General features: G+C 48.9%; 1 protein-coding gene across 2 annotated transcripts in view; it reads right to left on the bottom strand.

Moving 5' to 3' along the window:
• The window catches only part of RYK (receptor like tyrosine kinase), a 202,335-nt gene that overhangs the window by 98,274 nt on the left and 77,359 nt on the right, over positions 1 to 26,702 (bottom strand). For both annotated transcript variants that reach the window (XM_029069528.2, XM_029069519.2), the window contains exons 3-5: positions 8,689 to 8,788; positions 2,175 to 2,309; positions 667 to 720 (exon numbers count right to left, since the gene is read on the bottom strand). In XM_029069528.2, the coding sequence (XP_028925361.1) occupies positions 667 to 720; positions 2,175 to 2,309; positions 8,689 to 8,788 (289 nt within the window). The remainder of the gene's footprint in view (positions 1 to 666; positions 721 to 2,174; positions 2,310 to 8,688; positions 8,789 to 26,702) is intronic.

The following is a 26,702-nucleotide window of genomic DNA, read 5'->3' on the forward strand; positions in this document are numbered from 1 at the left end:
CAGTCAACAGAGAGTGATATTGAGGATCTACAGCAACCTCCTTTACCTACGGAATGCAATCTGTTCTGGCGTATAAAACAGATATGAGTGATTCAAAATAAATCAGCTAGAGGACACAGGAGAAAAGAGCATTAAGGTCCTTTCTGCCTTGACTCGCTTAAGAACCCTGGAGGTCAGAGTGCGCAGTAAAAATATGCATAATGCAAGAACTGTGTGTTTTGGGAAATAAACTGAAGTACTCCCTCAGTTGCCCTCTCACGGTCACACCTGGAGAGTTTTCAGTCTTCTACCAGTCTCGGCTACGGGAGGGAGAGTCAAGCAGAGCCCTGTCCAGTCTATTCCTAGCTTGGACAATGACTAGCGAGTGGAAGGCCATCTGCTACGAGTCAAAACTCACCCAGGTTGGGCAGCAGTGGCATGAGAGAGAGTCAGGGTGCAGACTTGTTTACTGTGCGGAAGGAGGCAATGATAAACCACTTCTGTATTTTTACCAAGAAATTTCTACGGATCCACTACCGGAATGACTGCAGATGGAGAGCGGGAAGTTCTGGGAGAGATGTGTCTGTGGTGTCGCTATGAGTCGGAAACAACTCGACGGCATAAGACAAGACGAGACTCCCTCAATCTACCACAGTGGCAAAAAAGTAATTCGATCATCAGACTTACAAATAGTTCTGCTGCTGTTTCTGTCGGATGTTGGAGTTTTTACTTCTTCAAGTTCTGAAGAAAAGGAGATAAACTAGTTTAGCAATCACATCCCCACCAGAGCAATTCCATATGCTAATCCCCTGCCTCATTGCCTGTGCAAAGCTCTGGAACACAGGCTGAACCATGTCTGGTAGCAAAACTGTAAGAGTTGAACATTTGGATAATGCATATTCAATTTAAAATAGACTTTGTTCCAAATTACCTCCCTCCATGAGATTTTCCTCACTTTCTGTAAACTAAGCATGAAAATGGGCACAGCAGGAATTGGCTAAATCGTATTACCAAGTATTTTAGGTTGAGATGAGCTTGCCATTAAGAAAGAGCTTAATCTGTCCATTAAATAAGCCTCCTGCAATGACATTTTGAATCAATATTTATATATTTTCCTTTTAGGATTATTTTGGGGGGGGGAGAAGTGGGCATTTTTACCTTGCTGATCCACCTTTAAATCTAGAAAGCCCTCTCTTTCTAAATGATTTACCTCAAAAGCTACTATACCTGTATCATAATTTTGGAAGCAGTGAAGTCCAATGGACAGAAAATAGGACTAAAAATAGAAAATAAATCCAGCTCTGCCAGTTACTACCTATGTGACCTCAGGCAAATCAGATAACTTCTCTGGGCATCAGTTGCATCTTCTCTAGAATGGGGCTAAGACATTACTCTGTCCACCTTTCTGACTCTGATCCCCATGTGGGACGTTGATCGGGGTCGATCTGATTATCTTGTATCTACCCCAGGATTTGAAAAGTGCTTGGCATCCAGTAAGTGTTTAAGAATGATAAGTACCCAAACTCAGAGCAGCGAAAGCTGGATCTGTCAAAGAGATTCACCTAAATCTTGACTTTTCACTCTATAAACATTCCTCAAGGTCTTCTGACCTCTGTCTTTGACCAATCCCTTACCACTCATAACCTCTACCACAGGGTGGGAGGGGAAATGAAGTTAAATTTAATCAACCTATATTCCTAGCTGCTCTGGCCACTTAGGTAAAAAGTGACGAATTGAAGTAAAAATTGTGAAGAATCAAAAGAACAATTCTCTCACGGTATTCTTGGTCTTCATTACCAGGGATAACTAAGCTTTGGTTACATCCTGAGAAGCTGCGTGTCCTAATGGACAGAGCAAGGGCCTGGGAGTCAGAAAGACCTGGGTTCTAATCCCACATCTACTACTCGTCAGCTCTGTGACCCTGGGCAAGTCACTTTCACTGCTCTGTGTCTCAGTTCCCTTGTCTGTAAAATGAGGGTTAACACTGTGAGCCCCATGAGGGACAGGAACCGTGTCATACTCGATTATCTTATCCACCCCAGCGCTTGGTACAGAGCCTGCTATATAGTAGGCACTTAATTATTATTATTTTTATTATTTTAATGCAATCAGATGGAGTTTCCTTCCGCAACTGTATAGTACTGGACAATTTACAATTCTAAACGTGCAAGTGTTTTGAAAGATGGAGGCCTTACTTTTGTAGCACATTTTCCTTCGTTTGAAATTTAAGACTGTGAAATTTTTAGAAGAATTTATTGTCAGGTTGAGCTGCATGAGAATCGTCACTTCGGAATCAATTTTGCCGGTGCAGGAGAGTTCCACCCGAAACACTGCAATGAAAACCCAGAAGAACATGAGAATTATTAAGAGGATATTTCACAGCTAGCATTTAAAGAGCATTAAAAATCTAGAAGCCTTGGGAATTTATCTGCATCTGTCCTGGGACCTCTGCAACCAGGCAACCTTCCAGGAGTCCCGTCCAAACTGTTAACCCCTTGTTGCTTAAATCCATTCCTTCTACTAGTCACCTTCCTTGCCCCTCATTCCTCTATCCTTCTGGTAGCACTATTTCCCCCAGATCTTGCTCAACTCCATAATGAATTTCCTCTGCTCACACAGTGAAGTCGCTTCCTCTGTCCAAAGAGCTTGGCAGAGTACAATATAATAATTAACAGTCACATACCCTGCCCACCAAGAGCTTACAGCCTAGAGGGTGTTGCTGGTGAAAATCCCCGGTCATCCTTCCATCGCTTCAAATGATTACTCGGACCACTGACAAGTCAGCCCTCTCCTCTGCTCATTCATTCATTCATTCAATAGTATTTATTGAGCGCTTACTATGTGCAGAGCACTGTACTAAGCGCTTGGGATGAACAAGTCGGCAACAGATAGAGACAGTCCCTGCCGTTTGACGGGCTTAAGGTCTAATCGGGGGAGACGGACAGACAAGAACAATGGCACTAAACAGCGTCAAGGGGAAGAACATCTCGTAAAAACCGATGGCAACTAAATAGAATCAAGGCGATGTACAATTCATTAACAAAATAAATAGGGTAACGAAAATATATACAGTTGAGCGGACGGGTACAGTGCTGTGGGGATGGGAAGGGAGAGGTGGAGGAGCAGAGGGAAAAGGGGAAAATGAGGCTTTAGCTGCGGAGAGGTAAAGGGGGGATGGCAGAGGGAGTAGAGGGCGAAGAGGAGCTCAGTCTGGGAAGGTCTCTTGGAGGAGGTGATTTTTAAGTAAGGTTTTGAAGAGGGAAAGAGAATCAGTTTGGCGGAGGTGAGGAGGGAGGGCGTTCCAGGACCGCGGGAGGACGTGACCCGGGGGTCGACGGCGGGATAGGCGAGACCGAGGGACGGCGAGGAGGTGGGCGGCAGAGGAGCGGAGCGTGCGGGGTGGGCGGTAGAAAGAGAGAAGGGAGGAGAGGTAGGAAGGGGCAAGGTGATGGAGAGCCTCGAAGCCTAGAGTGAGGAGTTTTTGTTTGGAGCGGAGGTCGATAGGCAACCACTGGAGTTGTTTAAGAAGGGGAGTGACATGCCCAGATCGTTTCTGCAGGAAGATGAGCCGGGCAGCGGAGTGAAGAATAGACCGGAGCGGGGCGAGAGAGGAGGAAGGGAGGTCAGAGAGAAGGCTGACACAGTAGTCTAGCCGGGATATAACGAGAGCCCGTAATAGTAAGGTAGCCGTTTGGGTGGAGAGGAAAGGGCGGATCTTGGCGATATCGTAGAGGTGAAACCGGCAGGTCTTGGTAACGGATAGGATGCGTGGGGTGAACGAGAGGGACGAGTCAAGGATGACACCGAGATTGCGGGCCTGCGGGACGGGAAGGATGGTCGTGCCATCCACGGTGATGGAGAAGTCTGGGAGCGGACCGGGCTTGGGAGGGAAGATGAGGAGCTCAGTCTTGCTCATGTTGAGTTTTAGGTGGCGGGCCGACATCCAGGTGGAGACGTCCCGGAGGCAGGAGGAGATGCGAGCCTGATGCTTGCATCAGGAGATGCTCAGCAACAGGTCCGCTCCTCCGGCAACAAACTATTTTCTCCTTGTAAACCAACTATTTCCTCATCTGTAGGCCCCTCCTAAAGTCCCCTGCGGCCCCACCACCTCCCTCGTCTCTCAAGACCTCACCACTCACGTGGCTGGGGAAAGAGAAACCTGTCACCAGCTCAATTCTCCTCTAAATTCTCTATCTGTCCCTGACTGGGAATTTCAACAGATCTTAAACTCTGGAAAGTTTCAGGGAGAGGGTTAAGGAGATGGAAAAGGAGTTCGTATGCTTGGTGTTGCCACTGCCAATCAACAGCCATTCAGACCTTCCCGGTTCTCTGGTCTCTGGGATTCCCCTCAGAATTTCCTTCCAACCTCTGGAAGGATCTTGACCCCACTGGGAAAAATATAGTCTGAAAACGATAGCACCAGTGGTCCCTCCTGGGGTTGGAGGTGTTGGCTGTATCTAAACTGGTACAGGCACTTATATCCCGGTTGGATTATTGTGTCAGCTTTCTCTCTGATCTCCCTTCCTCCTGTCTCTCCCTGTTCCAGTCTATTCATTCCGCTACCCGGCTCATCGTCCTGCAGAAACGCTCTGGGCCACTCTCCTTCTTAAAAACCTTCAGTGGTTGCCTATCAACCTGCGCACGAAACAAAAACTTCTCACTCTAGGCTACAAGGCTCTCCATCCCCTTGCCCCCTCCTACCTCTCCTCCCTTCTCTCTTTCTACTTCCCACCCCGCACGCTCCGCTCCTCTGCCACCCACCTCCTCAGTGTCCCCCGTTCTCGCCTATCCCGCCGTCGACCCCTGGACCACGTCCTCCCGCTGTCCTGGAATGCCCTCCCCCCTCACCTCCGCCAAACTAATTCTCTTCCCCTCTTCAAAGCCCTACTGAGAGCTCACCTCCTCCAAGAGGCCTTCCCAGACTGAGCTTCCCCTTTTCTCTCTGCTTCCCCTCTAGCCCCCCTTCACCTCCCCTCAGCTAAGCCCCCTTTTCCCCTCCTTTCCCTCTGCACCTCCCCCTCTCCCTTCCCCTCCCTTCAGCACTGTGCTCGTCCGCTCATTTATATATATTTTTATTACCCTATTTAGTTTGTTGATGAGATGTACATCACCTTGATTCTATTTATTGCTATTGTTTTAATGAGATGTAAATCCCCTTGATTCTATTTATTGCTACTGTTCTTGTCTGTCTGTCTCCCCCGATTAGACGGTAAGCCCGTCAACGGGCAGGGACTGTCTCTATCTGTTGCCGATTTGTACATTCCAAGCACTTAGTACAGTGCTCTGCACATAGTAAGTGCTCAATAAATACTACTGAATGAATGAATATCACGCCGCATTCATTACAGGGACTTGTGATCAATCCATCAATCAATCGCAATTTATTGGGCGCTTCCTGTGTGCAGAGCATTCATTCAGTCGTATTTGAGCTTTTACTGTGTGCAGAGTATTCATTCATTCAATTGCATTTACTGAGCGCTTACTGTGTGCAGTGCACTGTACCAAGCGCTTGGGAAAGTACAATACACCAACAAAGAGCGACAATCCCTGCGCACCACGAGCTCGCCGTCTGCGGGGGTGGGAGAAGAGACATCAACTAATAATAATAATAATAATAATGTTGGTATTTGTTAAGCGCTTACTATGTGCCGAGCACCGTTCTAAGCGCTGGGGTAGACATAGGGGAATCAGGTTGTCCCACGTGGGGCTCACAGTCTTCATCCCCATTTTACAGATGAGGGAACTGAGGCCCAGAGAAGTTAAGTGACTCGCCCACAGTCACCCAGCCGACAAGTGGCAGAGCCGGGATTCGAACTCATGAGCCCTGACTCCAAAGCCCATGCTCTTTCCACTGAGCCACGCTGCTTCTCTAAGGCCTGGGGAGAGTACAATGTATCAGTTTAACAGACACATTCCCTGCCCACAAAATGCTCACAGAGTCTAAAAGGAGACAGACATTTATATAAATAAATTCCAGCTATATACATAAATGTTGGGGGCTGAGGAAGGGGTAACTATAGGGAGCAAATCAGGGCGACCCAGAAGGGAGTGGGAAAAGAGGAAATGAGGGTTTAGGGAAGGACTCTTGGAGGAGATGTGCCTTCAGTAAGGCTTCAAAGGTGGAAAGAGTAACTGTCAGATATGGAGAGAAGGAGTTCCACGCCAAACGCAAGATGTGGGTGAGAGGTCGGGGGTGAGCTAGACAAGATCAAGGCACAGGGAGAAGGTTGTCATTAGAGGAGTGAAGTTTGCGGACTGGGTTGTAACAGGAGAGCAGCGAGGTAAAACAGGCAGGGATAAGGTGATTGAGTGCTTTAAAGCAGATGGCAAGGAGTTTGGTTTGAGGAGGAGGTGGATGGGCAACCACTGGAGGTTCCTGAGGAGTGGGGAAACACGGACTGAAAAGTTTTTGTAGAAAAAGAACCTGGGCAGCAGAGTGAAGTATGGACTGGAAGAGGGAGAGACAGAAGGCAGGGGAGTCAGCAAGGAGGCCGATACAGCGATCGAGGCAGGATGGATAAGTGCTTGGAATAGCGTGTAGCATTATGAATGGAGAGGAAAGGGCGGATTTTAGCGATGTTGTGAAAGTTTGAACTGACAGGATTTAGTGATAGATTGAATATGTGCATTGAATGAGAGAGATGAGTCAAGGATCACACCAAGGATATGGGCTTGCATGACAGATGCAACGTGGCTCAGTGGAAGGAACAAGGGCTTGGGAGTCAGAGGTCATGGGTTTGAATCTGCCACTTAGCTGTGTGACTGTGGGCAAGTCACTTCACTTCTCTGGGCCTCAGTTCCCTCATCTGTAAAATGGGGATTAAGACTGTGAGCCTCATGTGGGACAACATGATGACCTTGTATCCACCCCAGCGCTTAGAGTGGTGCTCTGCACATGGTAAGCGCTTAACAAGTACCAGCATTATTATTATTATTATGACAGAAAGAAAGGTGGTGCTGTCTGCAGTCACAGGAAAATCTGGGAAGGACATAGTTTGGATGGGAAGATAAGGAGTTCTGTTTTGGAGATGTTAAGTTTGAGGTGTCCGGGACATCCAAGTAGATATGTACTGGAGGCGGGAGGAAATGCCAGACTGCAAGAGAAGGAGAGAGATCTGGGCTGATTCCCACTGATTCCCAAGTGTAGATTTGGGAATTATCCCAATTGAGATGGTAGTAGAAGCCACAAGAGTGAATGAGTTCTCTAAGGGAGTGGGTGTACATGGAGAAAAGAAAGGGGCCCAGAACTGAGCCTTGAGGGACCAAAATTTAAGGGAGTGTAGTAGCTAGCATTCCTGAGATGACAGTTGCTCAATTAAATCTTACAGCAAAAGCCTGATTCTCCAGAGAATCTTCAATCAAAAATAGCCTACGGTGATAGATAAATTGCATCAGAGGGCTGGAAAAAAGCTCAAGAGTTTATTTAGCTCGTTTCCTCACCTCCAGGCAGAAAAAAACCACATAAAATACGCAGAGTAGACAGGTCTTGGTTAAACTACTGGCATCCTCCTTTAAAACCCCACTTAAGCAACCACAGAATTTCTCTTTATCTAGTCACAGGGTCCTTTACAAAAATCAATCATTCAACCAATCTTATTTATTGAGTGCTTACTGTGTGCAGAGCACTGAACCTGGTGCTTGGGAGAGCACAATACAACAGAGCTGATAGCCTCGTTCCCTGTCTACAGTGGGCTTACGGTCTAGAGGTGGCTTAAATTTCCGTTGGAAGGATATCTGCTTATATTACGGCTTGTCTTAATTTAGGTCTGTCAGCACTGTCTTTTGGAACCCTTAACTCCCTTTCCATGAAAGCTACATCCAAAATAAATATCTTCCTCTTTATATTAATAAATTTCATTATTAATTTTTGAGTTGAAGGGGAAACTGAAGAGAGTAAAAGTACAAATCTGAGGGAGCGAGAGGGAATCAGCCTGCCTCTGGTCAAGTGGGATTCCAAATTTCTACCCAATTCTACCTAAAAAAAAAGTTCGTCCTGAAGAAAAGAGAAAAGTCTCATTACCTGAAGAAGCAATTATCTGAAGAGCTGAAAATCCTACCACTAACTTTCACTGCCCTACAATCACTCAGACTTTCAAGCATAGTAAATCATTCTTTGGTGATTTTATGAAAGCATAGTAAATGGAATGGAATGGGTATGCCTCTGCTTGACTCTCCCCGTCCCTCCCTCCTTGATTTCTTTTTCTCGAAAACATCATTTGCAGCCCTACTGTGAGACCGTATAAGAATTTCTAAATAACATCAGTAGCCTATAATATTGTCATCGGCACTGTCACTGCCCGAATGACGCACCTAAGAAAAAATGAACATCAACAGCCACGGAAAGGACAGTCTGGGGGTTATACTTTCAACTAAACTCACCGAAACTCAAAACCTCAAAACTATAAAGCCTATAGTTGTAGCCTAAATGAACGTGGCTTAATCATGCAGTTATAGCCGTCCATCAAGCAAGCCAGAGAGACCAGTGAGTATGGGACTAACCACACTCATAGTCTTTTCCATAGTCTTTTCCCTGGCGGGGAGCTATTTTTCAGGTTGCCCTGCTCTCCCCTCCTGCCTCTGGGCCCTTCCATATCCAAGACTATGATGGCCAAATTAGGCTGTTACACTGTAATGAGTTTATCTGGCGGGGAGGAGCTACCCATCAACTTTGGCACTGCAGTTTTCTTTGAAGAAAAAGAGACTACTCACCTGATAAAGTGCGAGGGACCTCTCCCTGAACAGAAATGTTGACTTGGGGCACATCCATAGCTGCAGGATTATCTGTCTGAAATCCCAGTTTATATCCAACCTGGAAGAGGAAAGAGAATGAAAAGGAAACAGAACTATCGGATAGTCACGGAACATTAACAACTTCAGATTCCCAACATCCTAAGTAACGTTAATATTAATAATAATGTTGGTATTTGTTAAGCGCTTACTATGTGCAGAGCACTGTTCTAAGCGCTGGGGGAGATACAGGGTCATCAGGTTGCCCCACGTGAGGGGTCAGTCTTAATCCCCATTTTGCAGATGAGGTAACTGAGGCACAGAGAAGTGAAGTGACTTGCCCACAGTCACACAGCTCACAAGTGGCAGAGCCAGGATTCGAACCCATGACTTCTGACTCCCAAGCCCGTGCTCTTTCCACTGAGCCACGTTGCTTCCCTGACACTGCCAAAAGGAAGGGAAGTGTGTCGCCTAGTGGATAGGGCACGGGCCTGGGAGTCAGAGGAACTGGGTTCTAATCCCGGCTCCATCATTTGCCTGTGTGACCTTGGGCAAGTCGCTTACCTTCTCCGTGCCTCAGTTTCCTCATCGGTAAAATGGAGATTAAGATTTTGAATCCTAGGTGGGACAGGTACTGTGTCCAACCCCATTAGCTTATACCTACCCCAGCGCTTGGTACAGTGCCTGGCACAAAACAAATACCATTAAAAAACAACCACCACAACAAATAAAAACCCAACTACAACAAAAAACAGGTGAGGGCAATTTAAGATTTAAAAAACGACACAATTCTCCCACTGCTCTGAAATGTAAATGCCAACCGTCTATAACTAAAATGTGGTACGCTCTATCTCCCCAAATATGCAAAATAACCATGAGATAGATTTTCAGCAACAAATGATTTAAAAAAAACAATCTTAAGAACAACTCTATAATGGGTTTATCTCTCTGGCCTTGCTTACTACAGCTTGACTTTACAAAACACAGATGATTTTTCCAAGAAAATGCCAAATCTCATAAGGATGAAGCAAATTATTAAAGGCAATCGCTTTTTTAGTGTTGGAAAAATAGAGCGGCGAGAGATAAGCAATATCATTTATGTATCCCTTTCAGGCAAAAAATGCTCAATTGTATTCACTGAGCACTTACTGTGTGCTGAGAACTCTACCAAGCACTTGGGAGAATACATTACATGATCCCTGCCCACAAGGAGCTTACAGTCTACAGGGAGAGACAAACATTAAAAGAGATTAGGGAATATGGGGAATAGTAGAGTGTAAGAACATTTAATGTGATTATTTGGCACTGGGGTGAGTATCATATTGCTTTTGGGGTACACAGCCAACTGCACAGTTGATGCAGAGGAGAGGACAGGTTGGAGAAAAAGAAGCTCGGTCTGTGAAGGCCTCTTAGAGGTGATGTGATTTTAGGAGGGTTTTGAAGGTGGAGAGAAGGGCGATCTGTCGCAGACTAGGGGGAAGAAGTCATAGTGAGAGCCCTTGCAGTCTTGTCTTTTTGAAGCCCCCTCCTTTGCTGAGGTCAGGTGAGAAAACATAGACCAATCTTGGTCCAACTAGTTCCCCCATCTCTTTGGGCTACATGCTCTACTGTTACACTGCTGCTCCTCCGCTCCTCCGGCCTACTGACTTCCTTCACGTTTAGAAGCAATTTCCTCCACTCTTGAGCGGACTAGTTCTCTGACCACAGCCCCCTGGACAAGGGACAAGGAGAGGTGCAAGATGTCGCACGCATCAAGCTGGGCAGAAGGCCCCCCCGAGTGTGACAAAATACGTGATGCCATTTTGCACGTGTATCCCAAGATCTCCGCCCACCTCACCCCCATAAAGAGTGTTTCTCCAAGGGAGTTGTGCCTATCCCTCACCCCCACTTGCTCCAGGGCCTTCAAGTACCCCCTCCCGCCCCCCAAACACACGCCCCTCAGCACCTCGGAACAAACTTCTGAGTTGCTACGTTGAGCAGCCGGAGCAGAAGCAGAAATCGGTGCTGAAAATATAAATGCTGGGCACGAAGGGATCCAGTGCCCAATTTGGAGAACAGAGAGGCAAAATAAACTGAAAACCGGACAACTGGCCACCCTATTCTTGATCCTTACGAGCTCCTCCTCTAGACTATAGCAGCAGGGTGTAGTGGATAAAGCACAGACGTGGGAGTCAGAGGGTTATTAATAATGTTGGTATTTGTTAAGCGCTTACTATGTGCGGAGCACTGTTCTAAGCGCTCGGGTAGACTCAGGGGAATCAGATTGTCCCACGTGGGGCTCACAGTCTTAATCCCCATTTTACAGATGAGGTAACTGAGGCACAGAGAAGTGAAGTGACTTGCCCACAGTCACACAGCCGACAAGTGGCAGAGCCGGGATTCGAACTCATGAGCCCTGACTCCAAAGCCCATGCTCTTTCCACTGAGGTTATGCATTCTAATCCCGGCTCTGCCATTTGTCTGCTGTGTGGCCTTGGGCAACTCACTTAACTTCCTTGTGCCTCAGTTACCTCATCTGTAAAACGGAGATTAAGACTGTAAGCCCCAAGGGGGGCATGGACTGTGTCCAACCTGATTAGCTTGCATCCACCCCAGCGCTTAGTAATAATACAGTGCCTGGCATATAGGCAGTGCTGAACAAATACCATAATTATTATTATTATCGTTGTGGGCAGGGCTCTTGTCCACTCCAGTTTGCTTGTATGTACTCCAGGGCTTAGTACAGTGCCTGGCAGGTAGTAAGCGCTTAACATGTACCACAATGATCATTATTATCATTATTATTATTCCCTAGTTCTCAATGATGACATTATGCCCAGCTACTGAGCAGAAGTGTCCTGACGATGATGATACGTATATATCTGTAATTTATTCATTCATCTATCTATTTATATTAATGTCTGTCTCCTCTCTAAACTGTGAGCTCATTGTGATCAGGGATTGTGTCTGACATCACATTGTACTCTCCCAAGCATTTAGTACAGTGCTTTGCACACAGTAAGTGCTCAGTAAATATGACTGAATTGAATTGATGGTATTTAAGTGCTTGCTATCTGCCAGGAACTGTACTAAGAACTGGGAACTGTCCTAAGCACTGGAGGTAAAATGAGGTCACATAATAATAATAATGATGGCATTTATTAAGCGCTTACTATGTGCAAAGCACTGTTCTAGGAGCCGGGGGATACAAGGTGATCAGGTTGTCCCTCTTGGGGCTCACAGTCTTAATCCCAATTTTACAGATGAGGCACAGAGAAGTTAAGTGACTTGCCCCAAGTCATACAGCTGACAAGCGGCAGAGCAGGAATTTGAACCCATGACCTCTTTCAAGCCCGTGCTCTTCCCCCTGAGCCACGATACATGTACACTTTGCTTGTAACCACCCCAGCACTTAGTAATAATAATAATAATAATAATTTTGGTATTTGTTAAGCGCTTACTATGTGCCGAGCACTGTTCTGAGAGCTGGGGTAGACATAGGGGAATCAGGTTGTCCCACGTGGGGCTCACAGTCTTAATCCCCATTTTCCAGATGAGGGAACTGAGGCACAGAGAAGTGAAGTGACTTGCCCAAAGTCACACAGCCGATAAGTGGCAGAGATGGGATTAGAGAAGAGATTAGAGATTAGAAAAGGGATTAGAGATTAGAGAAGCAGCGTGGCTCAGTGGAAAGAGCCTGGGCTTGGGAGTCAGAGGTCATGAGTTCGAATCCCAGCTCTGCCACTTGTCAGCTGTGTGACTGTGGACAAGTCACTTCACTTCTCTGTGCCTCAGTTACCTCATCTGGAAAAATGGGGATTAAATGTGAGCCTCACGTGGGACAACCTGATGACCCTGTATCTACCCCAGCGCTTAGAACAGTGCTCTGCACATAGTAAGCGCTTAACAAATACCAACATTATTATCATTATTATTATTATTAGAACCCACGACCTCTGACTCCGAAGCCCGGGCTCTTTCCACTTAGCCATGCTGCTTCTAGAGCCTGGCACATAGTAAGTGTTTAACAAATACCATAATCACCATCATCATCATCAAAGATGTGTAGGGCACTAATAATAACAATAATCATGGTATTTGTCAGGCCCTTACTATTTGCTAAGCACTGTTCTAGCTACTCCCCTCGAGGGGTGAGGAGCTGAGGAGAGAGGCAATAAAGCGTTTAGCAGAATAATAATAATGTTGATATTTAAGCAATTACTATGTGCAGAGCACTGTTCTAAGCGCCGGGGGAGATACAGGGTAGTCAGGTTGTCCCACGTGAGGCTCACAGTTAATCCCCATTTTCCAGATGAGGTAACTGAGGCCCAGAACTTAAGTGACTTGCCCACAGTCACCCAGCTGCCAAGTGGCAGAGCCGGGATTCGAACCCATCACCTCTGACTCCCAAGCCCTGGCTCTTTCCATTGAGCCACGCTGCTTCCCTTGAGTGTGAGTGCTTTTCACACTCAATATGATTAAATGAATCAGCCACAGGACATTTTCTGACTGTGTATGCAAGAGGGATGAGGTGAATCTCTCCCGGCTGCTGCCCGTGTCCACAGGGAGGAGCCAGAATACCACTGTCTCGACCCAACAGCTCTGATTTGCGGCTGTGGCATATCCAGGGGGACGACTCTGTCCTTCCGTACTCTCCCGAACGCTTACTACGGTGCTCCGCCCCCAGCGGGCGCTCAACGAGTGCCCCCGATTGACTGCTTCTCAGAAGCAGCGTGGCTCAGTGGGAAGAGCCCGGGCGTGGGAGTCATAGGTCATGGGTTCGAATCCCGGCTCTGCCACTTGGCAGCTGTGTGACCGTGGGCAAGTCACTTCACTGGGCCTCAGTTACTTCATCTGCAAAATGGGGATGAAGACCGTGAGCCTCTCGTGGGACAGCCCGATTACCCTGTATCTACCCCGGCGCTTAGAACGGTGCTCTGCACATAGTAAGCGCTTAACAAATACCAACATTATCTACAACCTTGAATATGACCTGTCCAATGCCTTCAGTGGCAACCCATCACTCCGATCCCTACTGCCAGGGAGTAAACTAAGGCGAGAGAGCAAACAGGGGAAAAGATCACCCTACTTCTCACCAAAACGCGTAATGTTACTCTGCTGCCAGCAAACGAGTAGCGCCAAGTATTTGGGGCACAGGGAACTGGTGAAAATGAATATTTAAACAAGCGAAAAACATACGTATCTTCATGAGTTCCCTACGTTATAAAACAAGAAAGGCCATTTGATGAGGCAACTGCACAAAGAGTTGCTGATATACAGAAGTTCATATCCTTCCCGGAACAAATGTGGAAGAGAAGGAAATAAAGTCAACCAGGGCTTCTGGGCATTACTGTTGGTATTTGTTAAGTGCTTACTATGTGCAGAGCACTGTTCTAAGCACTGGGGTAGATACAGGGTAATGAGGTCTGAGCTCCCCAAAGTCACCCCTCCTCCTCCTCCTCCCCCCTCCCCCCCACCGACCCTCTCCCCTACTTTCCCATCCTTCCCTGCAGTATCCTCAGAGGAGATCTCCTCCCTCCTCGCAAATGCCACCCCCTCCCCATTGCGCCTCGGACCCATTCCCTCTCACCTTATTAAAACCGTCGCCCCTGCCCTCCTCCCTTCCTTAACTTCTATTTTTAACCACTCAATCTCCAAGGGCTCTTTCCCCTCTGCCTTCAAACACGCCCACGTCTCCCCCATCCCAAAAAAACCCGCTCTCGACCCCACCTCCCCCTCCGGTTATCGCCCTATCTCCCTACTACCCTTCCTTTCCAAAATCCTAGAACGAGTCGTCTACAATCGCCGCTTAGAATTCCTTTAACTCTCATTCTCTCCCGGACCCCCTCCGATCTGGCTTCCGTCCCCTCCGCTCTACCGAGACTGCTCTCTCTAAGGTCACCCGTGACCTCCTTCTTGCCAAATCCGATGGCTCCTACTCCATTCTGATCCTCCTTGACCTCTCTGCTGCCTCTGACACTGTCGACCAGCCCCTCCTCCTCCATACCTTATCTCACCTCGGCTTCACGGACACCGTCCTCTCCCGGTTCTCCTCTCATCTCTCTGGCCGGTCATTCTCGGTCTCCTTGGCGGGCGCCTCCTCCCCTCCCATCCTTTAACTGTTGGAGTTCCTCAAGGGTCAGTTCTCGGCCCTCTTCTGTTCTCCATCTACACTCACTCCCTCGGTGAACTCATCCGCTCTCACGGCTTCGACTACCATCTCTACGCAGATGACACGCGGATCTACATCTCCGCCCCTGTCCTCTCCCTCTCCCTTCGGGCTCGCGTCTCCTCCCGCCTCCGGGAAGTCTCCACCTGGATGTCGGCCCGCCACCTAAAACTCGACGTGAGCAAGACTGAGCTCCTCATCTTCCCTCCCGAGCCCGGTCCTCTCCCAGACTTCCCTATCACCGTGGATGGCACGACCATCCTTCCCGTCTCTCGGGCCCGCGATCTCGGTGTCGTCCTTGACTCGTCTCTCTCGTTCGCCCCACGCATCCTATCCGTTACCGAGACCCGCCGGTTTCACCTTTACAATATAGCCAAGATCTGCCCTTTCTTCTCCACCCAGACGGCTACCTTACTGCTACAGGCTCGTTATATCCCGGCTAGACTACTGTGTCAGCCTTCTCTCTGATCTCCCTTCCTCCTCTCTCGCCCCGCTCCGGTCTATTCTTCACTCCGCTGCCGGCTCCTCTTCCCGCAGAAACGATCCGGACATGTCACTCCCCTTCTTAAACAACTCCAGTGGTCGCCTATCGACCTCCGCTCCAAACAAAAACTCCTCACTCTAGGCTTCGAGGCTCTCCGTCACCTCGCCCCCTCCTACCTCTCCTCCCTTCTCTCTTTCCACTGCCCAGCCCGCACGCTCCGCTCCTGTGCCGCTCACCTCCTCACTGGGCCTCGTCCTTGCCCGTCCCGCCGTCGACCCCTGCCCCACGTCCTACCGCTGTCCTGGCATGCCCCCCCTCCTCACCTCTGCCAAACTAGCTGTCTTCCCTCTTCAAAACCCTGCAGAGAGCTCCCCTCTTCCAGGAAGTCTTCCCAGGCTGAGCCCTCCCTTTTCCTCTGCCCCTCCTCCCCATTCCCCCTTCTCCCTCCTTCTCCTCCCCACAACACTTGTGCATATTTGTATATATTATTTCTCTATTTTATTAATGCTGTGTAGATATCTACGATTCTATTTATGCATTTTATGTATATTGATGCCTGACTACTCGTTTCGTTTTCCTGTCTGTCTCCCCCTTTTAGAGTGTGAGTCCGTTGTTGGGCAGGGCTTGTCTCTATCTGTTGCCAAACTGTATATTCCAAGCGCTTAGTACAGTGTTCTGCACACATTAAGCGCTTAATGAATATGACTGAATGAATAAATGAATGCTATTTCTTTAGGATGTGTGTGATACAAGGCTCTTGAGAAGTATAGAATAAAGAAATGGCAAGTTCCCTGCCTACAGGGATGGAGCACTCTAATGAGGGTGACTCATATAAAATGTTAACTACGAGGGATAAAACAGTCTCTGGGGCCCCCCGCTCAAAAACAGGTTCCGTCCTCCTAACCCAGAAGCTCTTTCTTCAAGCAGGGGCCAGACTTCAGTCAGTCGGTCAGCCAAATGTATTTACTGATCACTTATTGTGTGCGGAGCACTGTATTAAATGCTTGGGAGAGGACTGTTTGACGATAAACGGACGCTTTCGGGTCACACTGTCTGCCCTTGTTCGCTGACCTCCAAGAGGGTAGCCCAGGTTAGAGAAAGGGGAGCCCCCCAACCCCTTTACTTGCTGCAAGGTAGTCAGGAGGCCACTTGATTAATCAATGGTATTTACTGAACACTTCCTGTGTGCAGAGCACTATACTACAGGCTTGGGATGGTACAATATCACAGAATTGGCAGACACGTTTCCAGGCCACCAGAAGCATAGAGTCTTGAGGGGGAGACAGAGATTGGAGAATAATAACAATAATGTTATTGTTGGTACACTGCTCTAAGCGCTGGGGTAGATACAGGGTAATCAGGTTGTCCCACGTCAGGCTCACAGTCTTCATCCCCATTTTCCAGATGAGGTAACTGAGGGCCAGAGAAGTGAAGTGACTTGCCCACCGTCACACAGCTGACAAGTGGCGGAGCCGGGATTCGAACCCATGACCTCTGACTCCCAAGCCCGGGCTCCTTCAGGCAACACAACTGAGTGCTGAGGCCAACTGAAGGCAGTAGGTAAGGCAGCCAGTCTCCCAACGATCCTCTCACGGCTGGAACGACAGCGGTGAGGAGAGGGTCGTCAGAGCGTCTCTCCGCTACGGCAGAGCAAGGAAATCACGGCAACGGCCAGGTTCCCTCCCGCCGGCCAGGGCACCGGCTCTCAGCATGCGTCGGCCAGGGGATCAAAGCCGCCGCCCCGGCCCCTCACATCCTCTCCACCGCGCCCTCCTTCCCTCCCGCCAGCCAAAGCCCTGGCTCCCAGTATGAACCGGGAACACCGGGCAGAGGGATCCAAGCTGTTGCCACTCACTCTCACCCCCTCTCCACGGCAGCATCCTTCCCTCCCGCCAGCCAGGGTCCCGGCTCCCGACACGCACCGGGTGGGAGGTAAAAGCTGTGGCCATCCCCTCTTGGACCTTCTCCTCCATAGCCAAGCAAGCCATCGGCGGAAAGTGCCTCTTTCCCTCCCGTGTGGGAGGTTCCCCGCTCCCGCCACCGCGTCGTGAACCCACCGGGCCGCACGGCTCCGACACCCTCGTAACCCCGCCGCCGGACGGCCCGGCCCCGCTGCCGTCCTGGGAACCGGCCCCGGCTCCCTTCTGCACCATCGAGGAGAAGACGCCGCCCCGTCTCACCCTCCACCATCCCGGCGGGAGAGAGAGAGACGCCCGCAGCACGAGGCCTCCACCAAACCTCAGCAAGAGCCGGTGGCTGTGCTACCGGTCGCTGTGGCCTCGGGGGTGCCTTAGTCTCTGAGCTACAAGGAGCCTGAAATTCTTCTCTAGCCGGTGCCCCCTCCTGATTTACGTTTTTATTTTGTGTGCCTGTCCTCTTCCTTTATTCAGTCGCATGTATTGAGCGCTTATTGTCCGCAGAGCACTATAAGCGTTTGGAGGGTACAATTCAGCAACGAATAGAGACAATCCCTACCCAACAACGGGCTCACGGTCTAGGGGGATGCCTCCCACGAAGAAGAGTTTAAGGATCTTAATTATCTGGCCCCCTCCTTCCTAACCTCCATAATCTCCTAATACAACCCTGCCCGTCCCCTCCGCTCTTTTAACGCCGGCCTACTCACTGTTCTTCGAGCTGGTCCATCTCGCCGCCGACCCCTTGCCTTCCTTCTGGCCTGGAACTCCTTCCCCCTGCACTCTCCACTCTTTCAAAGCTCTGCTAAAATCCCATCTCCTTCAAGAGGTCTTTCATTCGTTCACTCATTCATTCAATCGCATTTATTGAGCACTGTGTGCAGAGCACTGGACTAAGCGCTTGGAAGGTACAATTCAGCAACAAATAGAGACAATCCCTACCCAACAACGGGCTCACGGTCTAGGGGAGTGACTCCCCCATGAGCCTGCACTTAACCAACACCACGATGATTATTACTGGGGGGGGGAGGGAAGAGGGTACCTCACCGATGAGCCTGCGCTTCACAGAAACCAAGATTATTATTATTATGCTGCTTTACCGTTTTACTGCTTCGTCGCTTCTGCTGTGTCTGTATCCAGGCCCCCTCCCCAAACTTCGATTTTTAGAACGCGAGAACTCCGAGGGGGGTACTGTTTCTAATTCCCGCCGGCGTATTATCTTTCCCAGCGCTTAATAAATGCTATTTCTTCTCCTATAGCTACTATTCTAACGACTACGATAACTACTACCAACTAAAACTATTTGGAGGGTAATGCTGCGGCACCGTTTCGTAATGCCGAGGCAGTGATTCTGTCGTTCTCCCAAGTCAACCCATCTACTGTTTACGAGGGTCCGTATATGAAGCAACTGGCAATGAGATTTAGCACTGGGTGCTCCAGAATGGTTGACAGAGACCGCCCCATCATGTGCGCATCAAGATGGCGCCTTGATGTCCTGAAGCTTTCGCCACACGCGAGTCTGGTGTCCCTGCTATTTTCGTCTCCATTTTGTCATCTTCTTGAAGTTTCCGTTCTAAGAGCGCCGTGCCATTTTTAATGGCCGCACGTCAGGCTGGCCGGTCTCCTGCTGCCGTTCTGCCGCCGTTGACGGCCCCCAGCGTCATCTTGGGTTCGTTTCATCGTGTGTCTTTCCCGGGATTTTGTCCTCCTCGTTTACAGTTCCTCCGATTCGGCTTGCCACCCGGCAGCCGCCTGACTCTCCTAACTGCACCCTAACGGTCTCCTGGCGTACCCAACCCGGGCTTACCGAAAGCGCTGTTTCAGATCCCCACTCTGTGATCAGAGAAGTCGGGAGACGGGGCATCCCTGAGAAGTTCGCATCCCACGGCTAATAGGCTGTAAGCTCATCCTCCGGACTGGACGCTCGTTGTGGGCAGGGAATCTGTCCGTTAATCGTTCTCGCGTACTCTCCCGAGTGCTTAGTGCAGTGCTTGGCACAAAGTAAGCGCTCGATAAAGACGACCGAATGGATAATAGTGGCGGTTACCCTACAGACATTCAGTTTGGTCTCAAATGGAATGCCACACCGGCACCACATTCAGCCCGTCATTGATTGTCTCTGTTACCCAATTAATAATGTTGGTATTTGTTAAGCGCTTACTATGTTAAGCCTGGGGGAGATACAGGGTCATCGGGTTGTCCCACGTGAGGCTCACAGTTAATCCCCATTTTACAGATGAGGGAACTGAGGCACAGAGAAGTGAAGTGACTTGCCCACAGACACACAGCTGACGAGCGGCAGAGCCGGGAGTCGAACGAATGACCTCTGACTCCGAAACCCAGGCTCTTTTCCACTGAGCCACACTGCTTCCCCAATTGTACTTTCCAAGCCTTTAGTACAATGCTCTGCACATAGTAAACGCTCAATAAATACGAATGAATGAATGAATTCTCCCAAGGACATGATGGATGATGGAATGTGTGTGTGCGTGTGTGTGTGCGCGCGTAGTCTTCAAACGAGTCTGAGTAGATTGAAGCAAACTGAAACCAATGCATACCTCTAATAATAATGTTAATAATGTTGGTATTTGTTAAGCACTTACTATGTGCACAGCACTGTTCTAAGCGCTGGGGGAGATACAGGGTCATCAGGTTGCCCCACGTGAGGCTCCCAGTCTTAATCCCCATTTTACAGATGAGGTAACAGGCACAGAGAAGTGAAGTGACTCGCCCACAGTCACACAGCTGCCAAGTGGCAGAGCCGGGATTCGAACCCATGACCTCTGACTCCCAAGCCCGTGCTCTTTCCACTGAGCTACATTGCTTCATCATTCATTCAGAAACGGCGTGGCCTAATGGATAGAGATCGGGCCTGGGAGTCTGAAGGTCGTGGGTTCTAATCCCAGCTCCACCACATGTCTGCTGTGTGACCTTGGGCCTCAGTTACCTTCTCTGTCAAATGGGGATAAGAATGTGAGACCCACATGGGACAGGGACTGTGACCTACCTGATTAACTTCTAACTACCCCAGCGCTTAGAACAGTGCTTGGCACACAGAAAGCATCTAGCAATACCATATTTATCATTATTTATTCACTAAATCGCATTTATTGAGGTGCCAAGTGCAGTACGAAGCATTTGGGAGAGCACAATATAACGATAAGCAGACACAGTGTCTGCCCACAACCAGCTTACAGTCTAGAGTGGGAGATGGACAACAATATAAAGAAATAAACTACAGATGAAGAGGGCATGAACAAGATTCCTTCAGTAATAAGGAACCCTCCTAGCATCAAGTAATCGGGGACTTTCTTCTGACTCTCGCTACAGTTGTGTATGGGAACGAATCTGTGTGTACAGAGAGTCAGAAGCTATCGTCATCTCAATCTCTCACTTGTCCTCTTGGTTAATAATAATGTTGGTATGTGTTAAGCGCTTATTATGTGCAGAGCACTGTTCTAAGCGCTGGGGTAGGTACAGCGTGATCAGATTGTCCCTCATGAGGCTCACAGTTTTCATCCCCATTTGACAGATGAGGGAACTGAGGCATGGAGAAGTGAAGTGACCTGCCCACAGTCACACAGCTGACAGGTGGTGGAGCCGGGATGATTTAAGAGCCTTCCGTAAGAGGAGCTTTCAAGATCATGAAGCAGCGTGGCTCAGTGGAAAGAGCATGGGCTTGGGAGTCAGAGGTTATGGGTTCGAATCCCTGCTCTGCCACTTGGCAGCTGTGTGACTGTGGGCAAGTCGCTTAACCTCTCTGTGCCTCAGTTCCCTCATCTGTAAAAATGGGGATGAAGACTGTGACCCCCATGTGGGACAACCTGATTACCCCGTATCTGCCCCAGCGCTTAGAACAGCGCTCTGCACATAGTAGGCGCTTAACAAATACCAACATTATTATTAACATTATGAAACTAGGTGAGTGGTGTTCAAAATCACATTAGGATGAATTGATAAATCTGGAATCCCACGTACCTCACAATCACAGCACAGCTTTGGCTCGGCCATTGATAGATGCCAGAGACACTTTCCTTTAAGGCCGGATAGAGCTCATAAGCTCACAAGAATTCGATGAATCGGGGGAAGCGGAGTGGCCTAACGGGGAGAGCACGAGTCTGGGAGTCGGAGGACGTGGATTCTAATTCCCGACTCCACCAGGAGCCTGCTGTGGGATCTTGGGTAAATCACTTCATTTATCGGTGCCTCAGTTTCTTCATCTGTAAAATAGGGACTGTACCTGAACCGATTAACTGGTTTCTATTCCAGCTCTTACAAGAGTGCTTAAAATACCATCACCCTTATTAACAGGACATGGGATGGAGTCCATTTGAAACTGAGAATGAAGAGGAACAAAAAGTAGTGCCGTTGTAAAACACCAGTGGTGTGTTCTGATTTCAGGGCCAAGACTGTTGGTGGATTTGTGGGAAGCAGCGTGGCTCAGTGGAAAGAGTTGGGCTTGGGAGTCAGAGGTCATGGGTTCGAATCCCGGCTCCGCCACTTGTCAGCTGTGTGACTGTGGGCAAGTCACTTCACTTCTCTGGGCCTCAGTGACCTCATCTGGAAAATGGGGATTTACTGTGAGCCCCACGTGGGACGATCTGATTACCCTGTATCTACCCCAGCGCTTAGAACAGTGCTCTGCACATAGTAAGCGCTTAACAAATACCAACATTATTATTATTATTATTTGTCCATTCGTGAGTCAGGGGATCAAAGCCAACAAGGAGTCTGACGGGAATGTCACCTGCCAGATCTGAGCCATTCAGATTCCCCTGTGATGGGTGGTTAATTTGGATCTCGTGCTGGTCATTTTTTTTTTTTTCCTATGGCACTGGTTAAGTGCTTACTATCTGCCAGGTACTTTAGTAAGCGCCAGGATAGGAACAAGCTAATAGGTTGAACTCGGTCCCTGCTCCACTTGGGACTCGTAACCTTAACCCCCGTTTTCCAGGTAAGGGAACTGAGGCCCAGAGAATAATAATAATAATGGTATTTGTTAAGCGCTTACTGTGTGCCAAGCACTGTTCTAAGCCTGGGGCAGAGAGAAAGCAATCAGGTTGGACACAGTCCCCGTCCCATTTGGGGATTACAGTCTTAATCCCCATTTTACAGAGAACTGAGACTTGCCTACGGTCACACAGCAGACGAGTGGGGGAGCCGGGATTAGAACCCATGACCTTCTGACTCCCAGGCCCGTGTTCTATCCACTACGCCACAGAGAAGTGAAGTGACTTGCCCCTGGTCACACAGCAGACGGGTGGGGGAGCTGAGATGAGAACCCATGACCCTGTGACTAGATAGGCCCGAATTCTATCCACTACACCACAGAGAAGTAAAGTGACGTGCCCGAGGTCACACAGGTACGTGGCGGAGCAGGGATTAAAATCCGGGTCCTCTAACTCCCAGGCGCGTGGCTCTATCCGCTAGGCCCGTGCTCTGTCGGAGGATGATAAAAGAGGAGGAGCAATGAAGAGACGTGGATGGGAATCGAGTCTTCCCTCTGCTTGGCCCTGCAGATGACCTCCGGATTCGCTCGGGCCGGGTACTCCCGAAACCGGCCTCATCCATTCCTGCCTCTCCGCAGCTGGGTGGTGAGTGAGCCAGACTCCTGGTTCCTTCCCTTATTCATTCATTCATTCAATAGTATTTATTGCGCGCTTACTATGTGCACGGCACTGTACTAAGCGCTTGGCATGTACAAGTCGGCAACAGATAGAGATAGTCCCTGCCCTTTGACGGGCTTACGGTCTGATCGGGGGAGACAAGAACAATGGCAATAAATACAGTCAAGGGGAAGAACATCTCATTAAAACAATGGCAAATAAACAGAATCAGGGTGATGTACATCTCATTAGACAAAATAAATAGGGTGAGCGGACGAGTACAGTGCTGAGGGGAGGGGACGGGGGACGGGGGGAGCAGAGGGAAAGGGGGAGAAGACGGCTTAGCTGCGGAGAGGTGAAGGTGGGGGGGTAGAGGGAGCAGAGGGAAAAGGGGGGAGCTCAGTCTGGGAAGGCCTCTTGGAGGAGGTGAGCTGACCCCCTCCTACCCTCCGTCCCACCCGGAGGTTTAAGACAACCTCCTAGAGGTTTTCGGCCAGAAAGCCCTGATTAGGGGGGAAGCTCTCGGCTGGGGCCGCGTTTCTCTAACTGGGGATGTTGAAGGACGTAGCCCGTTGGCTCCCTGAGAACCTAGCTGCCATCCCACTGGGGCTTTCCCCTGACGGCAGGAGAAAAGCTGCTGGGCCTCTGAGTCGATCACTCCGACAAGTCTTAAGATCATTCATTCACTCGATCGAATTTATTGAGTGCCTACTGTGTGCAGAGCACTGTACTAAGGCTTGGAAAGTACAATTCGGCAACAAATACAGACAATCCCCGCCCACAGCGGGCTCATCGGTTACCGGGGAACTGGCAAAGAAAGAAAAATTAGGAAAAATCCCCGAAACCTTCAGAAGCCAAATCAAACTCTTGTACGGAAATGAACGTGGCCAAGACTGCAACCTCACATCACCTGGGGCTACTGCCCCAAGGAGAGACCCTGTCAGCCAATTTAGAGTCCCTAAATTCTCCAAAATCAACTAAAAGGGAGGCTACAAGAGTCGGCAACGGAATGGCACCCTATAATGACGGGGAGATCGCAACGTTCATTCACTCGGTTGTATTTATTGAGCGCTAACTGTGTGCAAAGCACTGGACTAAGTCCTTGGGGAGAGTCCAACCGACGGACACGTTCCCCACCCACAACACGCTTACACCACCACCAACAGGCGATCAAAACACTTAAACCATCTTTGGGCAAGTTCTGATCCAACATAAACACGACTGTGGCACAAATGGAGCAGAGACGTCGTGACAACGGCAACAAATGAAAGAAGCAACCTCACGGGAATGATACTTTACTCCAAATGCTCTTTGTTTTGAAATCTTTCAAAAGATCTTCCTATTGACTGTCATGGATACCCAGTTACGTTACTTAGTGTACGCTTATCCACGCAATCAATCAAAATTCTTAATAGCTGGGGTTCCAGATAGAGCACAAGCCATAGGGTTGAGCTACGAGTCAAAATGACATCGGGCAATCACTCGCCATCCCAACTCTTACCCAACGAAACCATCGATCAATCCATCGATGGTATTCACTGACACGTCCTCATTTTTAGACTATGAGCCCACTGTTGGGTAGGGATTGTCTCTGTTGCCGAATTGTACTTTCCAAGCGCTTAGTACAGTGCTCTGCACACCGTAAGTGCTCAATAAATACGACTGAATGAATCTCAGGAGCTCCCAGGTCCCACCCGTGGGAGGGAATCTGCTCAAGAGGCACCGTAGCGCAGTGGACAGAGCAAGGCCCTGGCTGCCAGAAGGTCATGGGTTCTAATCCTGGGTCTGCCGCTTTATTGGGTGACCTAGGGCGAGTCACTTCATTTCTCTGGGCCTCAGTTACCTCATCGGTAAAATGAGGATTGAAACCGTGAGTCTCACCTGGGACAGGGTCTGTGTCCAGCTCCATTTGCTTGTATCCACCCCAGCGCTCAGTAGTAGAGAGCCTGGCACAAAGTAGGCGCTTAACAAGTACCACTTTATTATTATTATTATTATTATTATTATATTAATCAGGGGTGGTCAGACCCATCTTATCTTGCCCCGAACCCAGAATCTCCAACCATGGAGATCTTCCCAACCCCGTCACGTGCAGCCATCCGAAAAGGAGGAGCTCTTGAAGCAGAGGCACGGAGAAGACACGGGCTCCTAAAACGTCGGGCTGAGCAAGCGGCAGCTGCAGCCAGATGGAAGGAGCCGCTGATCTGTTCAGGCGCATCCGCAGATAACAATCACCACGGTCATTACTGTCGTCTTCAGGATATTTCAATGGGACAAAAAATATATTTACCGTAGAAGGATGAATGTTCCGCATGAATAAGAAGTAAAATTGTGCAAAATAGAAAAATTGATAGACGAAAGGGGTGAGGAGGGAGGGAAGGAGAGGGGGAGGACAGAACTGGGACCCAGCAATCACACGGCCTTCCCTGACTCAGGAAATATTCATTCATTCGTATTTATTGAGTGCTTACTGCGTGCAAAGCGCTGTACTAGGCGCTGGGTGGAGTACAATGCAACAACAAATAGACACATTCCCTGCCCTCCACAAGCTCACCAGCCAAAGCACAGTGAGAGAGCAATTCCATCAGAGCGAAACAAGGTACAAATCTAAACATCTAATTTGCGAGAAGCAGTGTGGCTCAGTGGAAAGAGCACGGGCCTGGGAGTCAGAAGGACCTGGGTTCTAATCCTGGCTCCTATACCTGCTCTGTGACTTGGGCAGATGACAGGCTCTCTCTGACTGTTTCATCACCTAGAAAGCGGGGATTCCATTCTTGTTCTCCCTTCTGAGTCAGAGAGCCCCACGTAAGCCCGTCAGTGGGCAGGGATTGTCTCTATCTGTTGCCGATTTGGACATTCCAAGTGCTTAGTACAGTGCTCTGCACATAGTAAGCGCTCAATAAATACTATTGAATGAACGAATGAATTTGAACCAGGGACTGTGTCCAACCTGATCGACTTGTATCTTCTCAGTCAACCAATGACATTTATTGAGCATTTACTGGGTGCAGAGCACTGTACTAAGAGCTTGGGAGAGTAATAATAGTAATTATGGTATTTGTTAAGTGCTTACTATGTGCCAAGTACTGTTCTGAGCACTGGGATAGATACAAGGCAATCAGGCTGTCCTATGTGGGGCTCACAGTCTTCATTCCGATTTTACAGATGAGGTAACTGAGGCACAGAGAAGTTAAGTGGCTTGCCCAAGATCACACGGCAGACAAGGGGTGGAGGCGGAATTAGAACCCACATCCTCTGACTCCCAAGATGGTGCTCTTGCCACTAAGCCATGCTTTTTCTCATAACGGCATTTGTTAAGGGCTTACTATGTGCCAAGCACTGTTCTAAGCGCTGGGGGATATACAAGGTAATCAGGTTATCCCCCATGGGGCTCACAGTCTTAATCCCCATTTTACAGATGAGTTAACTGAGGCACAGAGAAGTGAAGTGATTTGCCCAAAGTCACACAGCTGACAAGTGGCAGAGCCGGGACTAGAACCCACGTCTCTGACTACCGAGTCCTCTTTCCAATACAACAGAGTTGGCAGACATGTTCCTTCACCAAAATAAGTTTATAGCCTAGAGGGCCGGGATCATATCTACCAACTCTATCGTACTATATTTAGTACAGTGCTCTGCGGCGGCTTAGTGGAAAGAGTCCGGGCTTGGGAGTCAGAGGATGTGGGTTCTATTCCCGGCTCCGCCACTTGTCCGCTGTGTGACCTTGGACAAGTTGCTTAACTTCTCTGAGCCTCAGTGACCTCATCTGTAAAATGGGGATTTAGACTGTAAGTCCTACATGGGACAACTTGACTAACTTGTATCCATCTCAGTGCTCAGAACAG

The sequence above is a fragment of the Ornithorhynchus anatinus genome, chromosome 1 (assembly GCF_004115215.2).
Source record: "Ornithorhynchus anatinus isolate Pmale09 chromosome 1, mOrnAna1.pri.v4, whole genome shotgun sequence".
Classification (NCBI taxonomy): domain Eukaryota; kingdom Metazoa; phylum Chordata; class Mammalia; order Monotremata; family Ornithorhynchidae; genus Ornithorhynchus; species Ornithorhynchus anatinus.